The 18,095-nt window shown below is 58.9% G+C and overlaps 1 protein-coding gene across 1 annotated transcript in view; it reads right to left on the bottom strand.

Annotated features, from left to right (window-relative positions):
• The window catches only part of wdr97 (WD repeat domain 97), a 178,941-nt gene that overhangs the window by 101,103 nt on the left and 59,743 nt on the right, over nt 1–18,095 (bottom strand). Inside the window, exons 15-17 of the mRNA XM_059641159.1 lie at nt 10,857–11,069; nt 2,359–2,478; nt 258–431 (exon numbers count right to left, since the gene is read on the bottom strand). Coding sequence (XP_059497142.1) covers nt 258–431; nt 2,359–2,478; nt 10,857–11,069 — 507 coding nt within the window. The remainder of the gene's footprint in view (nt 1–257; nt 432–2,358; nt 2,479–10,856; nt 11,070–18,095) is intronic.

The following is an 18,095-nucleotide window of genomic DNA, read 5'->3' as shown; positions in this document are numbered from 1 at the left end:
GTATGTGCTCACTCTCACCTGGATATGAGCTCACTCTCACCTGGGTATGAGCTCACTCTCACCTGGGTATGTGCTCACTCTCACCTGGGTATGTGCTCACTCTCACCTGGGCACAGAGCTCACTCTCGCCTGGATGGGAAGTCAGTGATACCTCCCCAGGTACCTGTGGTCTCCCACCCCAACAATGATCAGCGGATCACAGGATGGGGACTCAGAGGGACACGTTGTCAGAAGAAATGTCTCTGTAAAATTCTTACTGTCGAGTCCGGTTCCGGGAAGACGCTGTCGAACCAGGAGGTCCCCTTGAACAATGTGACGAAAGCGGGGAGTGGGGATGACGCCGTTCCCTTTGACAATTGAGAAGATCTTCGTCTGGCGAGTAATTCATTTCTCAGGACAGCTGTGCTCGATAATTTCCGAACCTTCTGTCCCTGTGTGCGGGAACGTTCAACGTCACCATCAAACACTCCCAGGACAGGGACAGCACGGGGTTAGATACAGAGTAAAGCTCCCTCTACATTGTCCCCCATCAAAAACTCCCAGGGACAGGACCGGCACGGGGTTAGATATAGAGTAAAGCTCCCTCTACACTGTCCTCCATCAAACACTCTCAGGGACAGGGACAGCACGGGGTTTGACACAGAGTAAAGCTCCCTCTACATTGTCCCCCATCAAAAACTCCCAGGGACAGGGACGGCACGGGTTTAGATATAGAGTAAAGCTCCCTCTACATTGTCCCCCATCAAAAACTCCCAGGGACAGGGACGGCACGGGGTTAGATGTAGAGTAAAGCTCCCTCTACACTGTCCCCCATCAAACACTCCCAGGGACAGGGACAGCACGGGGTTAGATAGAGTCACACAACATTCAGACTGTGTTTTGAGCTTGTTGCTGTTTCCTTTTGGCTTGTTGACAGTTGGTATAAACAATCTGCCTGGCCCCTGCTGATTGAGGTAACACAGTGTGGAGCTGGATGAACACAGCAGGACAAGCCGCACCAGAGGAGCAGGAGGGCTGATGTTTTGGGCCTAGACCCTTCTTCAGACGCTGCTTGGCCTGCTGTGTTCATCCAGCTCCACACGTTGTTATCTCAGATTCGCCAGCATCAGCAGTTCCCACTATCCCCGCTGATTGAGTGTGTTTCTGATCTTCAATATCTGAGTGACATTGCCAGGACCTTCCTTCTTTGGTCAATTGTGTTTAACCCTGCTGACAGAGCCTGAAATTCAGCTGCATTCTGTGCTGAATGGGCCTGTGTGGGACTGGTAGCATCACTGAGCGCTCATTCTCCCACTCCCTTCAAAGCTCCTTGTCCAAACTATAACATCTACCCCTGACTTTTCACCGTTCCCTTTAGTTAAGCTGTACAACTACTTTCGAACATTTAGCTAACTCTGCAGGTGTTTGATCGGATTAGCAATTACATCTATCTTACTGAAATGGAGGGATGAAGAGAAAGTGGTTTTGTCACAAACAGTGACACAGAGATTCAGCCAATTAACCAGAGAGACACCGAGAAGTGTGCAGGGACATTGAGACACTCAAAGCCAGTACCCTATTGAAACAGATATTAACCAAACCACTCACACCCACACAGAGAGTAGTACGGTCAGACCAACAATACTGGATACTGATGAGACAGAGATGTCTACAGACAATAAAGTGGATCAGTGTCACCTGTGCTCTGCACACCCTGGCCTATTTGTTTGACTAAACTGAGGGTACAAACATTAAAAACAGAGAGAGAGAGAGAGAGCAAGAGTGAGAGAGAGTGAGAGAGAGAAAGAGAGAGAAATACGGAGAGAGAGAGAGAGAGAGCAAGAGTGAGAGAGAGTGGGAGAGAGTGGGACTGAGAGTGTGAGTGAGGGAGAGTGAGCGCAAGAGCGAGAGCGAGAGTGAGGGAGAAAGACTGAGAATGAGAGACAGGGCAGAGGGAGCAAGATTGAAAGAGGGTAAGAGAGAACATGAGTGAGAGAACCAGAGAGAGTGAAAGAGAGAGAGTGAGAGTAAGGGAAAGAGAGAGTGACAGAGAGAATGAGAGTGAGAGAGAGTGAGTGTGAGAGAGATCGAGAGCGAGAGTGAAAGTGAGAGAGAGAGAGTGTGACAAGAGAGAGCAAGAGTGGAAGAGGGTAAGAAAGAGTGAGAGAGAGTGAGTGTGAGAGAGTGAGAGAGAGCAAGAGAATAAGAGAGAGAGAGTGAGAGCATGAGAGAGAGAGTGAGAGTATGCAAGAGAGAGACAGAGAGAGACAGAGAGAGGGGGAGCATGAGAGAGAGAGTATGAGAAAGAGAGAGACAGACAGAGAGAGAGAGTGTGTGTGACAGAGAGAGACAGAGAGAGAGTGGGGTTGACGGTTTTACCGAAGGGGCCGTGATGAGAGCTGATTGCCCCAAATGCTGTTTTGCTTTGCGATTCTCCTCCTCCAGTAGCTCCACCTTCTCCAGGAAGATGCTGGAATGACGAGTCAATGTGTCTGAGACCTGATGGAGGAACGTTAGAGGTTAGCAATCTGAACATCTCCTTGTGTGGTAATGGTTAGCAATGACCCAACTACCTCTCTCACAGATCCTCAATCTGACCTTAACTCAGGATTATCTCCAGAGTGGTCAGCCTGGTTCTATGCTCACTCAGAGAGTGGGGCAGAGAGAGGACTGAATGGCCTCCTTCTGTACGGTAATAATTCTGCGATGCTGTGGGGAGGGAGGGAGGAGTTGGGATAAGATGTTTGAGGCGTGTGGGGGTGAGGTAGACAGAGGGGTTTGAGGTGTTGATTGGCTGAGATTCTCACTCTGTGAGTGTCTGTCGCTGAGCGAGGGTCACAGAGACAGGAGGCCGTTCCTGATGATAGCAGCTACCTTCAAGACTCAACTCACCAGCCTCATTCCACCACACATCCACCCCTCTTCCATGCCACCACTTCCCAACTCTATCGCCATGGCTGATCCATACAAATCTGTCCCAATTACTTTACGGTGGGGGTGTCACTGTAACAATACCCCATGGGGGGGGTCACTGTAACAATACCCCATGGGGGGGGTCACTGTAACACCGCACTGGGGAGACACTGTAGCATCACTCTGTCGGGGGGGGTCACTGTAACAGTATACGGGGGGAGATCACTGTAACACTACACGGGGGGGTCACTGTAACATCACACGGGGGGGGTCACTGTAACACCACACTGGCGGGGGGTCACTGTAAAACTACACTGGGGGAGATCACTGTAACATGACACTGGGGGGGATCACTGTAACACCACATTGGGTGGGGGGTCACTGTAACACCACACTGGGTGGGGGGAATCACTGTAACATCACACTGGGGGGGTCACTGTAACATCACACTGGGGGGTCACTGTAACATCACACTGTGGGGTCACTGTAACATCACACGGGGGGGGTCACTGTAACATCACACGGGGGGGTCACTGTAACACCACACTGGGGGGGGGGGTCACTGTAACACCACACAAGGGGGGTCACTGTAACACTACACTGGGGGAGATCACTGTAACACCACACTGGGAGGGATCACTGTAACACCACACTGGGTGGGGGGTCACTGTAACACCACACTGGGGGGGGGTCACTGTAACACCACACTGTGGGGTCACTGTAACATCACACTGGGGGGGTCACTGTAACACCACACTGGGGGGGTCACTGTAACACTACACTGGGCAGGTCACTGTAACACCACACTGGGGGGTCACTGTAACACTACACTGGGCAGGTCACTGTAACACCACACTGTGGTGGGGGGGTCACTGTAACACCACACTGTGGGGGGGGGTCACGGTAACATCACACTGGGGGGGTCACTGTAACATCACACTGGGGGGGGTCACTGTAACACCACACTGGGTGGGGGGGTCACTGTAACACCACACTGGGGGGGATCACTGTAACACCACACTGGGTGGGGGGTCACTGTAACACCACACTTGGGGGGGGGTCACTGTAACACCACACTGGGGGGGGTCACTGTAACACCACACTGTGGGGTCACTGTAACATCACACTGGGGGGGTCACTGTAACACCACACTGGGGGGGTCACTGTAAAACTACACTGGGGGAGATCACTGTAACATGACACTGGGGGGGATCACTGTAACACCACATTGGGTGGGGGGTCACTGTAACACCACACTGGGTGGGGGGAATCACTGTAACATCACACTGGGGGGGTCACTGTAACATCACACTGGGGGGTCACTGTAACATCACACTGTGGGGTCACTGTAACACCACACTGTGGGGTCACTGTAACATCACACGGGGGGGGTCACTGTAACATCACATGGGGGGGTCACTGTAACACCACACTGGGGGGGGGTCACTGTAACACCACACAAGGGGGGGTCACTGTAACACTACACTGGGGGAGATCACTGTAACACCACACTGGGGGGGATCACTGTAACACCACACTGGGTGGGGGGTCACTGTAACACCACACTGGGGGGGGTCACTGTAACACCACACTGGGGGGGGTCACTGTAACACCACACTGTGGGGTCACTGTAACATCACACTGGGGGGGTCACTGTAACACCACACTGGGGGGGTCACTGTAACACTACACTGGGCAGGTCACTGTAACACCACACTGTGGTGGGGGGGTCACTGTAACACCACACTGTGGGGGGGGGGGGGGTCACGGTAACATCACACTGGGGGGGTCACTGTAACATCACACTGGGGAGGTCACTGTAACACCACACTGGGGGGGGTCACTGTAACATCACACTGGGGGGGTAACTAACGCTATACTGGGCTGGGGGTAACTGTAACATCACACTGGGGGGGTCACTGTAACATCACACTGGGGGGGGGTCACTGTAACACCACACTGGGGGGTCACTGTAACACTACACTGGGGGGTCACTGTAACATCACACGGGGGTGTCACTGTAACACTACACTGGGGGGTCACTGTAACACTACACTGGGGGGTCACTGTAACACCACACGGGGGTGTCACTGTAACACTACACTGGGGGAGATCACGGTAACATCACACTGGGGGGGGTCACTGTAACACCACACTGGGGAGGGGGTCACTGTAACATCACACTGGGGGGGTCACTGTAACACCACACTGGGAGGGTCACTGTAACATCACACGGGGGGGTCACTGTAACACTACACTGGGGGGGTCACTGTAACATCACACGGGGGGGTCACTGTAACACTACACTGGGGGGGTCACTGTAACATCACACAGGGGGGTCACTGTAACACTACACTGGGGGGGTCACTGTAACACCACACTTGGGGGGTCACTGTAACACCACACTGAGGGGGTCACTGTAACATCACACTGGGGGGGTCACTGTAACATCATACTGGGGGGTCACTGTAAGACCACACTGGGGGGTCACTGTAACATCACACTGGGGGGGGTCACTGTAACATCACACTGGGGGGGTCACTTAACACTACACTGGGGGGTCACTGTAAGACCACACTGGGTGGGGGGTCACTGTAACACCACACTGGGGGGGGGGGTCACTGTAACACCACACTGTGGGGTCACTGTAACATCACACTGGGGGGGTCACTGTAACACCACACTGGGGGGGTCACTGTAACACCACACTGGGGGGGTCACTGTAACACTACACTGGGCAGGTCACTGTAACACCACACTGGGGGGGTCACTGTAACACTACACTGGGCAGGTCACTGTAACACCACACTGTGGTGGGGGGGTCACTGTAACACCACACTGTGGGGGGTGGGTCACGATAACATCACACTGGGGGGGTCACTGTAACATCACACTGGGGGGGGTCACTGTAACACCACACTGGGTGGGGGGTCACTGTAACACCACACTGGGGGGGATCACTGTAACACCACACTGGGTGGGGGGTCACTGTAACACCACACTTGGGGGGGGTCACTGTAACACCACACTGGGGGGGGGTCACTGTAACACCACACTGTGGGGTCACTGTAACATCACACTGGGGGGGTCACTGTAACACCACACTGGGGGGGTCACTGTAAAACTACACTGGGGGAGATCACTGTAACATGACACTGGGGGGGATCACTGTAACACCACATTGGGTGGGGGGTCACTGTAACACCACACTGGGTGGGGGGAATCACTGTAACATCACACTGGGGGGGTCACTGTAACATCACACTGTGGGGTCACTGTAACACCACACTGTGGGGTCACTGTAACATCACACTGGGGGGGTCACTGTAACATCACACTGGGGGGTCACTGTAACATCACACTGTGGGGTCACTGTAACACCACACTGTGGGGTCACTGTAACATCACACGGGGGGGGTCACTGTAACATCACATGGGGGGGTCACTGTAACACCACACTGGGGGGGGTCACTGTAACACCACACAAGGGGGGTCACTGTAACACTACACTGGGGGAGATCACTGTAACACCACACTGGGGGGGATCACTGTAACACCACACTGGGTGGGGGGTCACTGTAACACCACACTGGGGGGGGGGTCACTGTAACACCACACTGGGGGGAGTCACTGTAACACCACACTGTGGGGTCACTGTAACATCACACTGGGGGGGTCACTGTAACACCACACTGGGGGGGTCACTGTAACACTACACTGGGCAGGTCACTGTAACACCACACTGTGGTGGGGGGGTCACTGTAACACCACACTGTGGGGGGGGGGTCACGGTAACATCACACTGGGGGGGTCACTGTAACATCACACTGGGGAGGTCACTGTAACACCACACTGGGGGGGTCACTGTAACATCACACTGGGGGGGGGTCACTGTAACACCACACTGGGGGGTCACTGTAACACTACACTGGGGGGTCACTGTAACATCACACGGGGGTGTCACTGTAACACTACACTGGGGGGTCACTGTAACACTACACTGGGGGGTCACTGTAACACCACACGGGGGTGTCACTGTAACACTACACTGGGGGAGATCACGGTAACATCACACTGGGGGGGGTCACTGTAACATCACACTGGGGGTGTCACTGTAACACTACACTGGGGAGGGGGTCACTGTAACATCACACTGGGGGGGTCACTGTAACACCACACTGGGAGGGTCACTGTAACATCACACGGGGGGGTCACTGTAACACTACACTGGGGGGGTCACTGTAACATCACACGGGAGGGTCACTGTAACACTACACTGGGGGTCACTGTAACATCACACGGGGGGGTCACTGTAACACTACACTGGGGGGGGTCACTGTAACACCACACTTGGGAGGTCACTGTAACACCACACTGGGGGGGTCACTGTAACATCACACTGGGGGGGGTCACTGTAACATCATACTGGGGGGTCACTGTAAGACCACACTGGGGGGTCACTGTAACACTGCACTGGGGGGGGTCACTGTAACATCACACTGGGGGTGGTCACTGTAACACTGCACTGGGGGGTCACTGTAACATCACACTGGGGGGGGGTCACTGTAACATCACACTGGGGGGGTCACTTAACACTACACTGGGGGGTCACTGTAAGACCACACTGGGGGGGTGGTCACTGTAACACCGCACTGGGGGGTCACTGTAACATCACACTGGGGGGGTCACTGTAACACCACACTGGGGGGGGTCACTTAACACCACACGGGGGGGTAACTGTAACACTACACTGGGGGGGCGTCACTGTAACACCACCCTGGGGGGTGGTCACTGTAACACTGCACTGGGGGGGTCACTGTAACATCACACTGGGGGGGGTCAATGTAACATCACACTGGGGGGTCACTGTAACATCACACGGGGGCACTGTAACACCACACTGGGGGGGTCACTGTAACATCACACTGGGGGGGGTCACTGTAACATCACACTGTGGGGGGGGGTCACTGTATCATCACACTGGGGAGGTCACTGTAACACCACACTGGGGGGGGTGTCACTGTAACATCACACTGGGGGAGTAACTGTAACATCAGACTGGGGGGTCACTGTAACACCACACGGGGTTGTCACTGTAACACCACACTGGGGGGGTCACTGTAACATCACACTGGGGGGGTCACTGTAACACCACACTGGGGGGTCACTGTAACACCTCACTGGGGGGGGGGTCACTGTAACATCACACTGGGGGGTCACTGTAACATCACACTGGGGGGGTCACTGTAACACCACACTGGGGGGTCACTGTAACACCACACTGGGGGGGGTCACTGTAACATCACACTGGGGGGGGGTCACTGTAACATCACACTGGGGGGTCACAGGAACACCACACTGGGGGGGGGGTCACTGTAACATCACACTGGGGGGTCACTGTAACATCACACTGGGGGAGGTCACTGTAACACTACACTGGGGGGGTCACTGTAACATCACACTGGGGGGGGTCACTGTAACATCACACTGTGGGGGTGGCCACTGTAACACTACACTGGGGGGGTCACTGTAACACTACACTGGGGAGGTCACTGTAACACTACACTGTGGGGGGGTCACTGTAACACCACACTGGGGCGGTCACTGAAACATCACACTGAGGGGGGGTCACTGTAACACCACACTGGGGGGTCACTGTAACACTACACTGGGGGGGTCACTGTAACACTACAGTGGGGTGTCACTGTAAGACCACACTGGGGGGGGTCACTGTAACACTGCACTGGGGGGTCACTGTAACATCACACTGGGGGGGGTCACTGTAATATCACACTAGGGGGGGTCACTGTAACATTACACTGGGGGGTAACTGTAACACTACACTGGGGGGGTCACTGTAACATCACACTGGGGGGGGTCACTGTAACACCACACGGGGGGGTCACTTAACACCACACGGGGGGTAACTGTAACACTACACTGGGGGGGTCACTGTAACACCACACCCGGGGGGGGCGTCACTGTAACATCACACTGGGGGGGGTCACTGTAACATCACACTGGGGGGTCACTGTAACACCACACTGGGGGGGGGGTCACTGTAACATCACACTGTGGGGGGGGGTCACTGTAACATCACAATGTGGAGTTCACTGTAACACCACACTGGGGGTGGGTCACTGTAACACCACACGGGGGAGGTCACTGTAACATCACACTGGGGGGGTCACTGTAACATCACACTGTGGGGGTAACTGTAACACTACACTGGTGGGTCACTGTAACATCACACTGGGGGGGTCACAGTAACATCACACTGGGGGGGTCACTGCAACATCACACTGGGGGGGGTCACTGTAACATCACACAAGGGGGGGTCACAGTAACATCACACTGGGGGGGTCACTGCAACATCACACTGGGGGGGGTCACTGTAACATCACACAAGGGGGGGGTAACTGTAACATCACACTGTGGGGTCACTGTAACATCACACAAGGGGGGGGTCACTGTAACACCACACAAGGGGGGGGTAACTGTAACATCACACTGGGGGGGTCACTGTAACATCACACTGGGGGGGTCACTGTAACACCACACAAGGGGGGGTAACTGTAACATCACACTGGGGGGGGTCACTGTAACATCACACAAGGGGGGGTCACTGTAACACCACACAAGGGGGGGTCACTGCAACATCACACAAGGGGGGGTCACTGTAACACCACACAAGGGGGGGTCACTGCAACATCACAATGTGGAGGTCACTGTAACACCACACTGGGGGGGGGTCACTGCAACATCACACTGGGGAGGGGTCACTGTAAGACCACACTGGGGAGGGGTCACTGTAACACCACACAAGGGGAGGGGTCACTGTAACATCACACTGGGGGGGTCACTGTAACACCACACTGGGGGGGTCACTGTAACATCACACTGGGGGGGGGTCACTGTAACATCACACTGGGGGGGTCACAGTAACATCACACAAGGGGGGGGTCACTGTAACATCACACTGGGGGGGTCACAGTAACATCACACTGGGGGGGTCACTGTAACATCACACTGGGGGGGTCACTGTAACACCACACAAGGGGGGGGTCACTGTAACATCACACTGGGGGGGTCACAGTAACATCACACTGGGGGGGTCACTGTAACATCACACTGGGGGGGGTCACTGTAACATCACACTGGGGGGGTCACTGTAACATCACACTGGGGGGGTCACTGTAACACCACACAAGGGGGGGGTCACTGTAACATCACACTGGGGGGGTCACTGTAACACCACACAAGGGGGGGGTCACTGTAACATCACACTGGGGGGGTCACTGTAACACCACACAAGGGGGGGGTCACTGTAACATCACACTGGGGGGCTCACTGTAACACCACACAAGGGGGGGGTCACTGTAACATCACACTGGGGGGCTCACTGTAACACCACACAAGGGGGGGGTAACTGTAACATCACACTGGGGGGCTCACTGTAACATCACACTGGGGGGGTCACTGTAACACCACACAAGGGGGGGGTCACAGTAACATCACACTGGGGGGGGTCACTGTAACACCACACAAGGGGGGGGTAACTGTAACATCACCCTGGGGAGTGGTCACTGTAACATCACACTGGGGGGGTCACTGCAACATCACACTGGGGGGGGGTCACTGTAACATCACACTGGGGGGGTCACTGTAACACCACACAAGGGGGGGGTAACTGTAACACTACACTGAGGGGGTCACTGTAACACCACACTGTGGGGGGTCACTGTAACACTGCACTGGGGGGGGTCAATGTAACATCACACTGGGGGGTCACTGTAACACCACACTGGGGGGGGTCACTGTAACACCACCCTGGGGGGGGTCACTGTAACACCACACTGGGGGGGGGTCACTGTAACACCACCCTGGGGAGTGGTCACTGTAACACTGCACTGGGGGTGTCACTGTCACACCGCACTTGGGGGGGGGGGTCATGGTATCACTACCTCAAAATCCTGCAAGACTCTGGGCTCCACCGTTGGTGCAGTTACATCCAGTGTGAGGTCAACCTCAGAGTCCACCATCGAGTCCGGCTCTGAATCCACGATTTCAAAGAGATCAAGAGGCCAGAGCAGGCGTAATATCACCGAGTTCGGAATATACCCGTCCAGAGCAATGGGGATGATGGGGGCAGGGCCGGAGCTGGAGAGACCCCTTTGCTGTGGAATTTAAAAAAAAAATCACCTGCTCTGCATATACTCTCGCCTCCCACAGTACGCACTCCCTCAGTACTGACCGTCCGACAGTGCCCGCTCCCTCAGTACTGACCGTCCGACAGTGCCCGCTCCCTCAGTACTGACCGTCCGACAGTGCCCGCTCCCTCAGTACTGACCGTCCGACAGTGCCCGCTCCCTCAGTACTGACCGTCCGACAGTGCCCACTCCCTCAGTACTGACCGTCCGACAGTGCCCGCTCCCTCAGTACTGACCGTCCGACAGTGCCCGCTCCCTCAGTACTGACCGTCCGACAGTGCCCGCTCCCTCAGTACTGACCGTCCGACAGTGCCCGCTCCCTCAGCACTGGCCCTCCGACAGTGCGGCACTCCCTCAGCACTGGCCCTCCGACAGTGCGGCACTCCCTCAGCACTGACCCTCCGACAGTGCCCGCTCCCTCAGCACTGGCCCTCCGACAGTGCGGCACTCCCTCAGCACTGACCCTCCGACAGTGCCTGCTCCCTCAGCACTGACCCTCCGACAGTGCGGCAGTCCCTCAGCACTGACCTTCCGACAGTGCGGCACACCCTCAGCACTGACCCTCCGACAGTGCCCGCTCCCTCAGCACTGACCCTCCGACTGTGCCCGCTCCCTCAGCACTGACCCTCCGACAGTGCCCACTCCCTCAGTACTGACCGTCCGACAGTGCCCGCTCCCTCAGCACTGGCCCTCCGACAGTGCCCGCTCCCTCAGCACTGACCCTCCGACAGTGCGGCAGTCCCACAGCACTGACCCTCCGACAGTGCGGCACACCCTCAGCACTGACCCTCCGACAGTGCCCGCTCCCTCAGCACTGACCCTCCGACAGTGCCCACTCCCTAAGTACTCACCCTCCGACAGTGCGGCACTCCTTCAGTACTGACTCGCTGACAGTACGCACTCCCTCAGCACTGACCCTCCGACAGTGCGGCACTCCCTCAGTACTGACCCTCCGACAGTGCCCGCTCCCTCAGCACTGACCCTCCCACCATGCGGCGCTCCCTCAGCACTGACCCTCCGGCAGTGCCCACTCCATCAGCACTGACCCTCCGACAGTGCCTGCTCCCTCAGCACTGACCCGCCGACAGTGCCCACTCCCTCAGCATTGACCCTCCAACAGTGCCCGCTCCCTCAGCACTGACCCTCCGACAGTGCGGCACTCCCTCAGTACTGACCATCTGTCAGTGCGGCGCTCCCTCAGCACTGACCCTCCGACAGTGCCCGCTCCCTCAGCACTGACCCTCTGACAGTGCCCCCTCCCTCAGCACTGACCCTCCGACAGTGCCCACTCCCTCAGTGCTGACCCTCCGACAGTGCCCGCTCCCACAGCACTGACACGCCGACAGTGCCCGCTCCCTCAGCACTAACCCTCCGACTGTGCCCGCTCCCTCAGCACTGACCCTCCGACAGTGTCCGCTCCCTCAATACTGACCGTCCGACAGTGCGGCGCTCCCTCAACACTGACCCTCCGACAGTGCGGCACTCCCTCAGCACTGACCCTCCGACAGTGCCCACTCCCTCAGCAGTGACCCTCCCACCATGCGGCGCTCCCTCAGCACTGACCCTCCGACAGTGCCCACTCCCTCAGCACTGACCCACCGACAGTGCCTACGCCCTCAGTACTGACCCTCCGACAGTGCCCACTCCCTCAGTACTGACCCTCCGACAATGCCCGCTCCCTCAGCACTGACCCTCTGACAGTGAACACTCCGTCAGCACTGACCCTCCGACAGTGACCACTCCCTCAGCACTGACCCTCCCACAGTGCGGCACTCCCTCAGCACTGACCCTCCGACAGTGCCACTCCCTCAGCACTGACCCTCCTACAGTGCGGCACTCCCTCAGCACTGACCCTCCGACAGTGCCCACTCCCTCAGCACTGACCCTCTGACAGTGCCGCACTCCCTCAGCCCTCACCCTCCGACAGTGCCCACTCCTTCAGCACTGACCCTCCGACAATGCCCGCTCCCTCAGCACTGACCCTCCGACAATGCCCACTCCCTCAGCACTGATGCCCCGACAGTGACCACTCCCTCAGTACTGACCCTCCAACAGTGCCCACTCCCTCAGCACTGACCCTCCCACCGTACCCGCTCCCTCAGCACTGACCCTCCAACAGTGCCCACTCCCTCAGCACTGACCCTCCGGCAGTGCCCACTCCATCAGCACTGACCCTCCGACAGTGCCTGCTCCCTCAGCACTGACCCGCCGACAGTGCCCGTTCCCTCGGCATTGACCCTCCAACAGTGCCCACTTCCTCAGCCCTGACTCTCCGACAGTGCAGCGCTCCCTCAGCACTGACCCTCCGACAGTGCCCGCTCCCTCAGCACTGACCCTTCGACAGTGCGGCACACCCTCAGCACTGACCCTCCGACAGTGCCCGCTCCCTCAGCACTGACCCTCCGACAGTGCGGCAGTCCCTCAGCACTGACCCTCCGACAGTGCCCGCTCCCTCAGCACTGACACTCCGACAGTGCCCGCTCCCTCAGCACTAACCCTCCGACTGTGCCCGCTCCCTCAGCGGTGACCCTCCGACAATGCCCACTCCCTCAGCACTGACCCTCCGAGAGTGCAGTGCTCCCTCAGCACTGACCCTCCGACAGTGCCCGCTCCCTCAGCACTGACCCTCGACAGTGCCCACTCCCTCAGCCCTGACCCTCCGAAAGTGCAGCACTCCATCAGCACTGACCCTCTCACAGTGCAGTGCTCCCTCAGCACTGACCCTCCGACAGTGCCCGCTCCCTCAGCACTGACCCTCCGACAGTGCCCACTCCCTCAGTACTGACCATCCGTCAGTGTGGCACTCCCTCAGCACTGACCCTCCGACAGTGCCCACTCCCTCAGTGCTGACCCTCCGACAGTGCCCGCTCCCTCAGCACTGACACTCCGACAGTGCTCGCTCCCTCAGCACTGATCCTCCGACTGTGCCCGCTCCCTCAGCACTGACCCTCCGACAGTGCCCGCTCCCTCAGTACTGACCCTCCGACAGTGCCCACTCCCTCAGCACTGACCGTCCGACAATGCCCACTCCCTCAGCACTGACCCTCCGACAGTGACCACTCCCTCAGCACTGACCCTCCCACAGTGCGGCACTCCCTCAGCACTGACCCTCCGACAGTGCCACTCCATCAGCACTGACCCTCCGACAGTGCCTGCTCCCTCAGCACTGACCCACCAACAGTGGCCACTCCCTCAGCACTGACTCTCTGACAGTGCGGTGCTCCCTCAGCACTGACCCTCTGACAGTGCCCATTCCCTCAGCACTGACCGTCCGACAGTGACCACTCCCTCAGTACTGACCCTCCAACAGTGCGGCGCTCCCTCAGCACTGACCCTCCGACAATGCCCAGTCCCTCAGCACTGACCCTCCGACAGTGCGGCACTCCCTCAGCACTGACCCTCCGACAATGCCCACTCCCTCAGCACTGACCCTCCGACAGTGCGGCGCTCCCTCAGCACTGACCCTCCGACAGTGCCCACTCCCTCAGCACTGACCCTCCGACAGTGCGGCACACCCTCAGCACTGACCCTCCGACAGTGCCCGCTCCCTCAGCACTGACCCTCCGACAGGGCCCACTCCCTCAGTACTCACCCTCCGACAGGGCGGCACTCCCTCAGTACTGACCCTCCGACAGTGCCCGCTCCCTCAGCACTGACCCTCCGACAGTGCGGCACTTCCTCAGCACTGACCCTCCGACAGTGCCCACTCCCTCAGCACTGACCCTCCGACAGTGCCCGCTCCCTCAGCACTGACCCTCTGACAGTGCCCCCTCCCTCAGCACTGACCCTCCGACAGTGCCCACTCCCTCAGTGCTGACCCTCCGACAGTGCCCGCTCCCACAGCACTGACACGCCGACAGTGCCCGCTCCCTCAGCACTAACCCTCCGACTGTGCCCGCTCCCTCAGCACTGACCCTCCGACAGTGTCCGCTCCCTCAATACTGACCGTCCGACAGTGCGGCGCTCCCTCAACACTGACCCTCCGACAGTGCGGCACTCCCTCAGCACTGACCCTCCGACAGTGCCCACTCCCTCAGCAGTGACCCTCCCACCATGCGGCGCTCCCTCAGCACTGACCCTCCGACAGTGCCCACTCCCTCAGCACTGACCCACCGACAGTGCCTACGCCCTCAGTACTGACCCTCCGACAGTGCCCACTCCCTCAGTACTGACCCTCCGACAATGCCCGCTCCCTCAGCACTGACCCTCTGACAGTGAACACTCCGTCAGCACTGACCCTCCGACAGTGACCACTCCCTCAGCACTGACCCTCCCACAGTGCGGCACTCCCTCAGCACTGACCCTCCGACAGTGCCACTCCCTCAGCACTGACCCTCCTACAGTGCGGCACTCCCTCAGCACTGACCCTCCGACAGTGCCCACTCCCTCAGCACTGACCCTCTGACAGTGCCGCACTCCCTCAGCCCTCACCCTCCGACAGTGCCCACTCCTTCAGCACTGACCCTCCGACAATGCCCGCTCCCTCAGCACTGACCCTCCGACAATGCCCACTCCCTCAGCACTGATGCCCCGACAGTGACCACTCCCTCAGTACTGACCCTCCAACAGTGCCCACTCCCTCAGCACTGACCCTCCCACCGTACCCGCTCCCTCAGCACTGACCCTCCAACAGTGCCCACTCCCTCAGCACTGACCCTCCGGCAGTGCCCACTCCATCAGCACTGACCCTCCGACAGTGCCTGCTCCCTCAGCACTGACCCGCCGACAGTGCCCGTTCCCTCGGCATTGACCCTCCAACAGTGCCCACTTCCTCAGCCCTGACTCTCCGACAGTGCAGCGCTCCCTCAGCACTGACCCTCCGACAGTGCCCGCTCCCTCAGCACTGACCCTTCGACAGTGCGGCACACCCTCAGCACTGACCCTCCGACAGTGCCCGCTCCCTCAGCACTGACCCTCCGACAGTGCGGCAGTCCCTCAGCACTGACCCTCCGACAGTGCCCGCTCCCTCAGCACTGACACTCCGACAGTGCCCGCTCCCTCAGCACTAACCCTCCGACTGTGCCCGCTCCCTCAGCGGTGACCCTCCGACAATGCCCACTCCCTCAGCACTGACCCTCCGAGAGTGCAGTGCTCCCTCAGCACTGACCCTCCGACAGTGCCCGCTCCCTCAGCACTGACCCTCGACAGTGCCCACTCCCTCAGCCCTGACCCTCCGAAAGTGCAGCACTCCATCAGCACTGACCCTCTCACAGTGCAGTGCTCCCTCAGCACTGACCCTCCGACAGTGCCCGCTCCCTCAGCACTGACCCTCCGACAGTGCCCACTCCCTCAGTACTGACCATCCGTCAGTGTGGCACTCCCTCAGCACTGACCCTCCGACAGTGCCCACTCCCTCAGTGCTGACCCTCCGACAGTGCCCGCTCCCTCAGCACTGACACTCCGACAGTGCTCGCTCCCTCAGCACTGATCCTCCGACTGTGCCCGCTCCCTCAGCACTGACCCTCCGACAGTGCCCGCTCCCTCAGTACTGACCCTCCGACAGTGCCCACTCCCTCAGCACTGACCGTCCGACAATGCCCACTCCCTCAGCACTGACCCTCCGACAGTGACCACTCCCTCAGCACTGACCCTCCCACAGTGCGGCACTCCCTCAGCACTGACCCTCCGACAGTGCCACTCCATCAGCACTGACCCTCCGACAGTGCCTGCTCCCTCAGCACTGACCCACCAACAGTGGCCACTCCCTCAGCACTGACTCTCTGACAGTGCGGTGCTCCCTCAGCACTGACCCTCTGACAGTGCCCATTCCCTCAGCACTGACCGTCCGACAGTGACCACTCCCTCAGTACTGACCCTCCAACAGTGCGGCGCTCCCTCAGCACTGACCCTCCGACAATGCCCAGTCCCTCAGCACTGACCCTCCGACAGTGCGGCACTCCCTCAGCACTGACCCTCCGACAATGCCCACTCCCTCAGCACTGACCCTCCGACAGTGCGGCGCTCCCTCAGCACTGACCCTCCGACAGTGCCCACTCCCTCAGCACTGACCCTCCGACAGTGCGGCACACCCTCAGCACTGACCCTCCGACAGTGCCCGCTCCCTCAGCACTGACCCTCCGACAGGGCCCACTCCCTCAGTACTCACCCTCCGACAGGGCGGCACTCCCTCAGTACTGACCCTCCGACAGTGCCCGCTCCCTCAGCACTGACCCTCCGACAGTGCGGCACTTCCTCAGCACTGACCCTCCGACAGTGCCCACTCCCTCAGCACTGACCCTCCGACAGTGCGGCACACCCTCAGCACTGACCCTCCGACAGTGCCCGCTCCCTCAGCACTGACCCTCCGACAGGGCCCACTCCCTCAGTACTCACCCTCCGACAGGGCGGCACTCCCTCAGCACTGACACTCCGACAGTGCCCACTCCCTCAGCACTGACCCGCCGACAGTGCCCACTCCCTCAGCACTGACCCTCGACAGTGCAGCGCTCCCTCAGCACTGACCCTCCAACAATGCAGCACTCCCGCAGCACTGACCCTCCGACAGTGCGGCACTCCCTCAGCACTGGCCCTCCGACAGTGCGGCACTCTGTCAGCACTGACCGTCCGACAGTGCGGCACTCCCTCAGCACTGACCCTCCGACAGTGCCCGCTCCCTCAGTACTGACCCTCCAACAGTGCAGCGCTCCCTCAGCACTGATCCTCCGACAGTGACCACTCCATCAGTACTGACCCTCCAACAGTGCCCACTCCCTCAGCAGTGACCCTCCCACCATGCGGCGCTCCCTCAGCACTGACCCTCCAATAGTGCCCACTCCCTCAGCCCTGACCCTCCCACCATGCGGTGCTCCCTCAGCACTGACCCTCCGACAGTGCCCTCTCCCTCAGCACTGACCCTCCAACAGTGCCCAGTCCCTCAGCAGTGACCCTCCCACCATGCGGCGCTCCCTCAGCGCTGACCCTCCGACAGTGCCCACTCCCTCAGCACTGACTCTCCGACAGTGCCCACTCCATCAGCACTGACCCTCTGACAGT

The sequence above is a fragment of the Stegostoma tigrinum genome, chromosome 2, assembly GCF_030684315.1.
Source record: "Stegostoma tigrinum isolate sSteTig4 chromosome 2, sSteTig4.hap1, whole genome shotgun sequence".
Classification (NCBI taxonomy): domain Eukaryota; kingdom Metazoa; phylum Chordata; class Chondrichthyes; order Orectolobiformes; family Stegostomatidae; genus Stegostoma; species Stegostoma tigrinum.
Note: the sequence above shows the minus strand (reverse complement) of the source record. Positions and strands in the feature narration are given on the sequence as shown.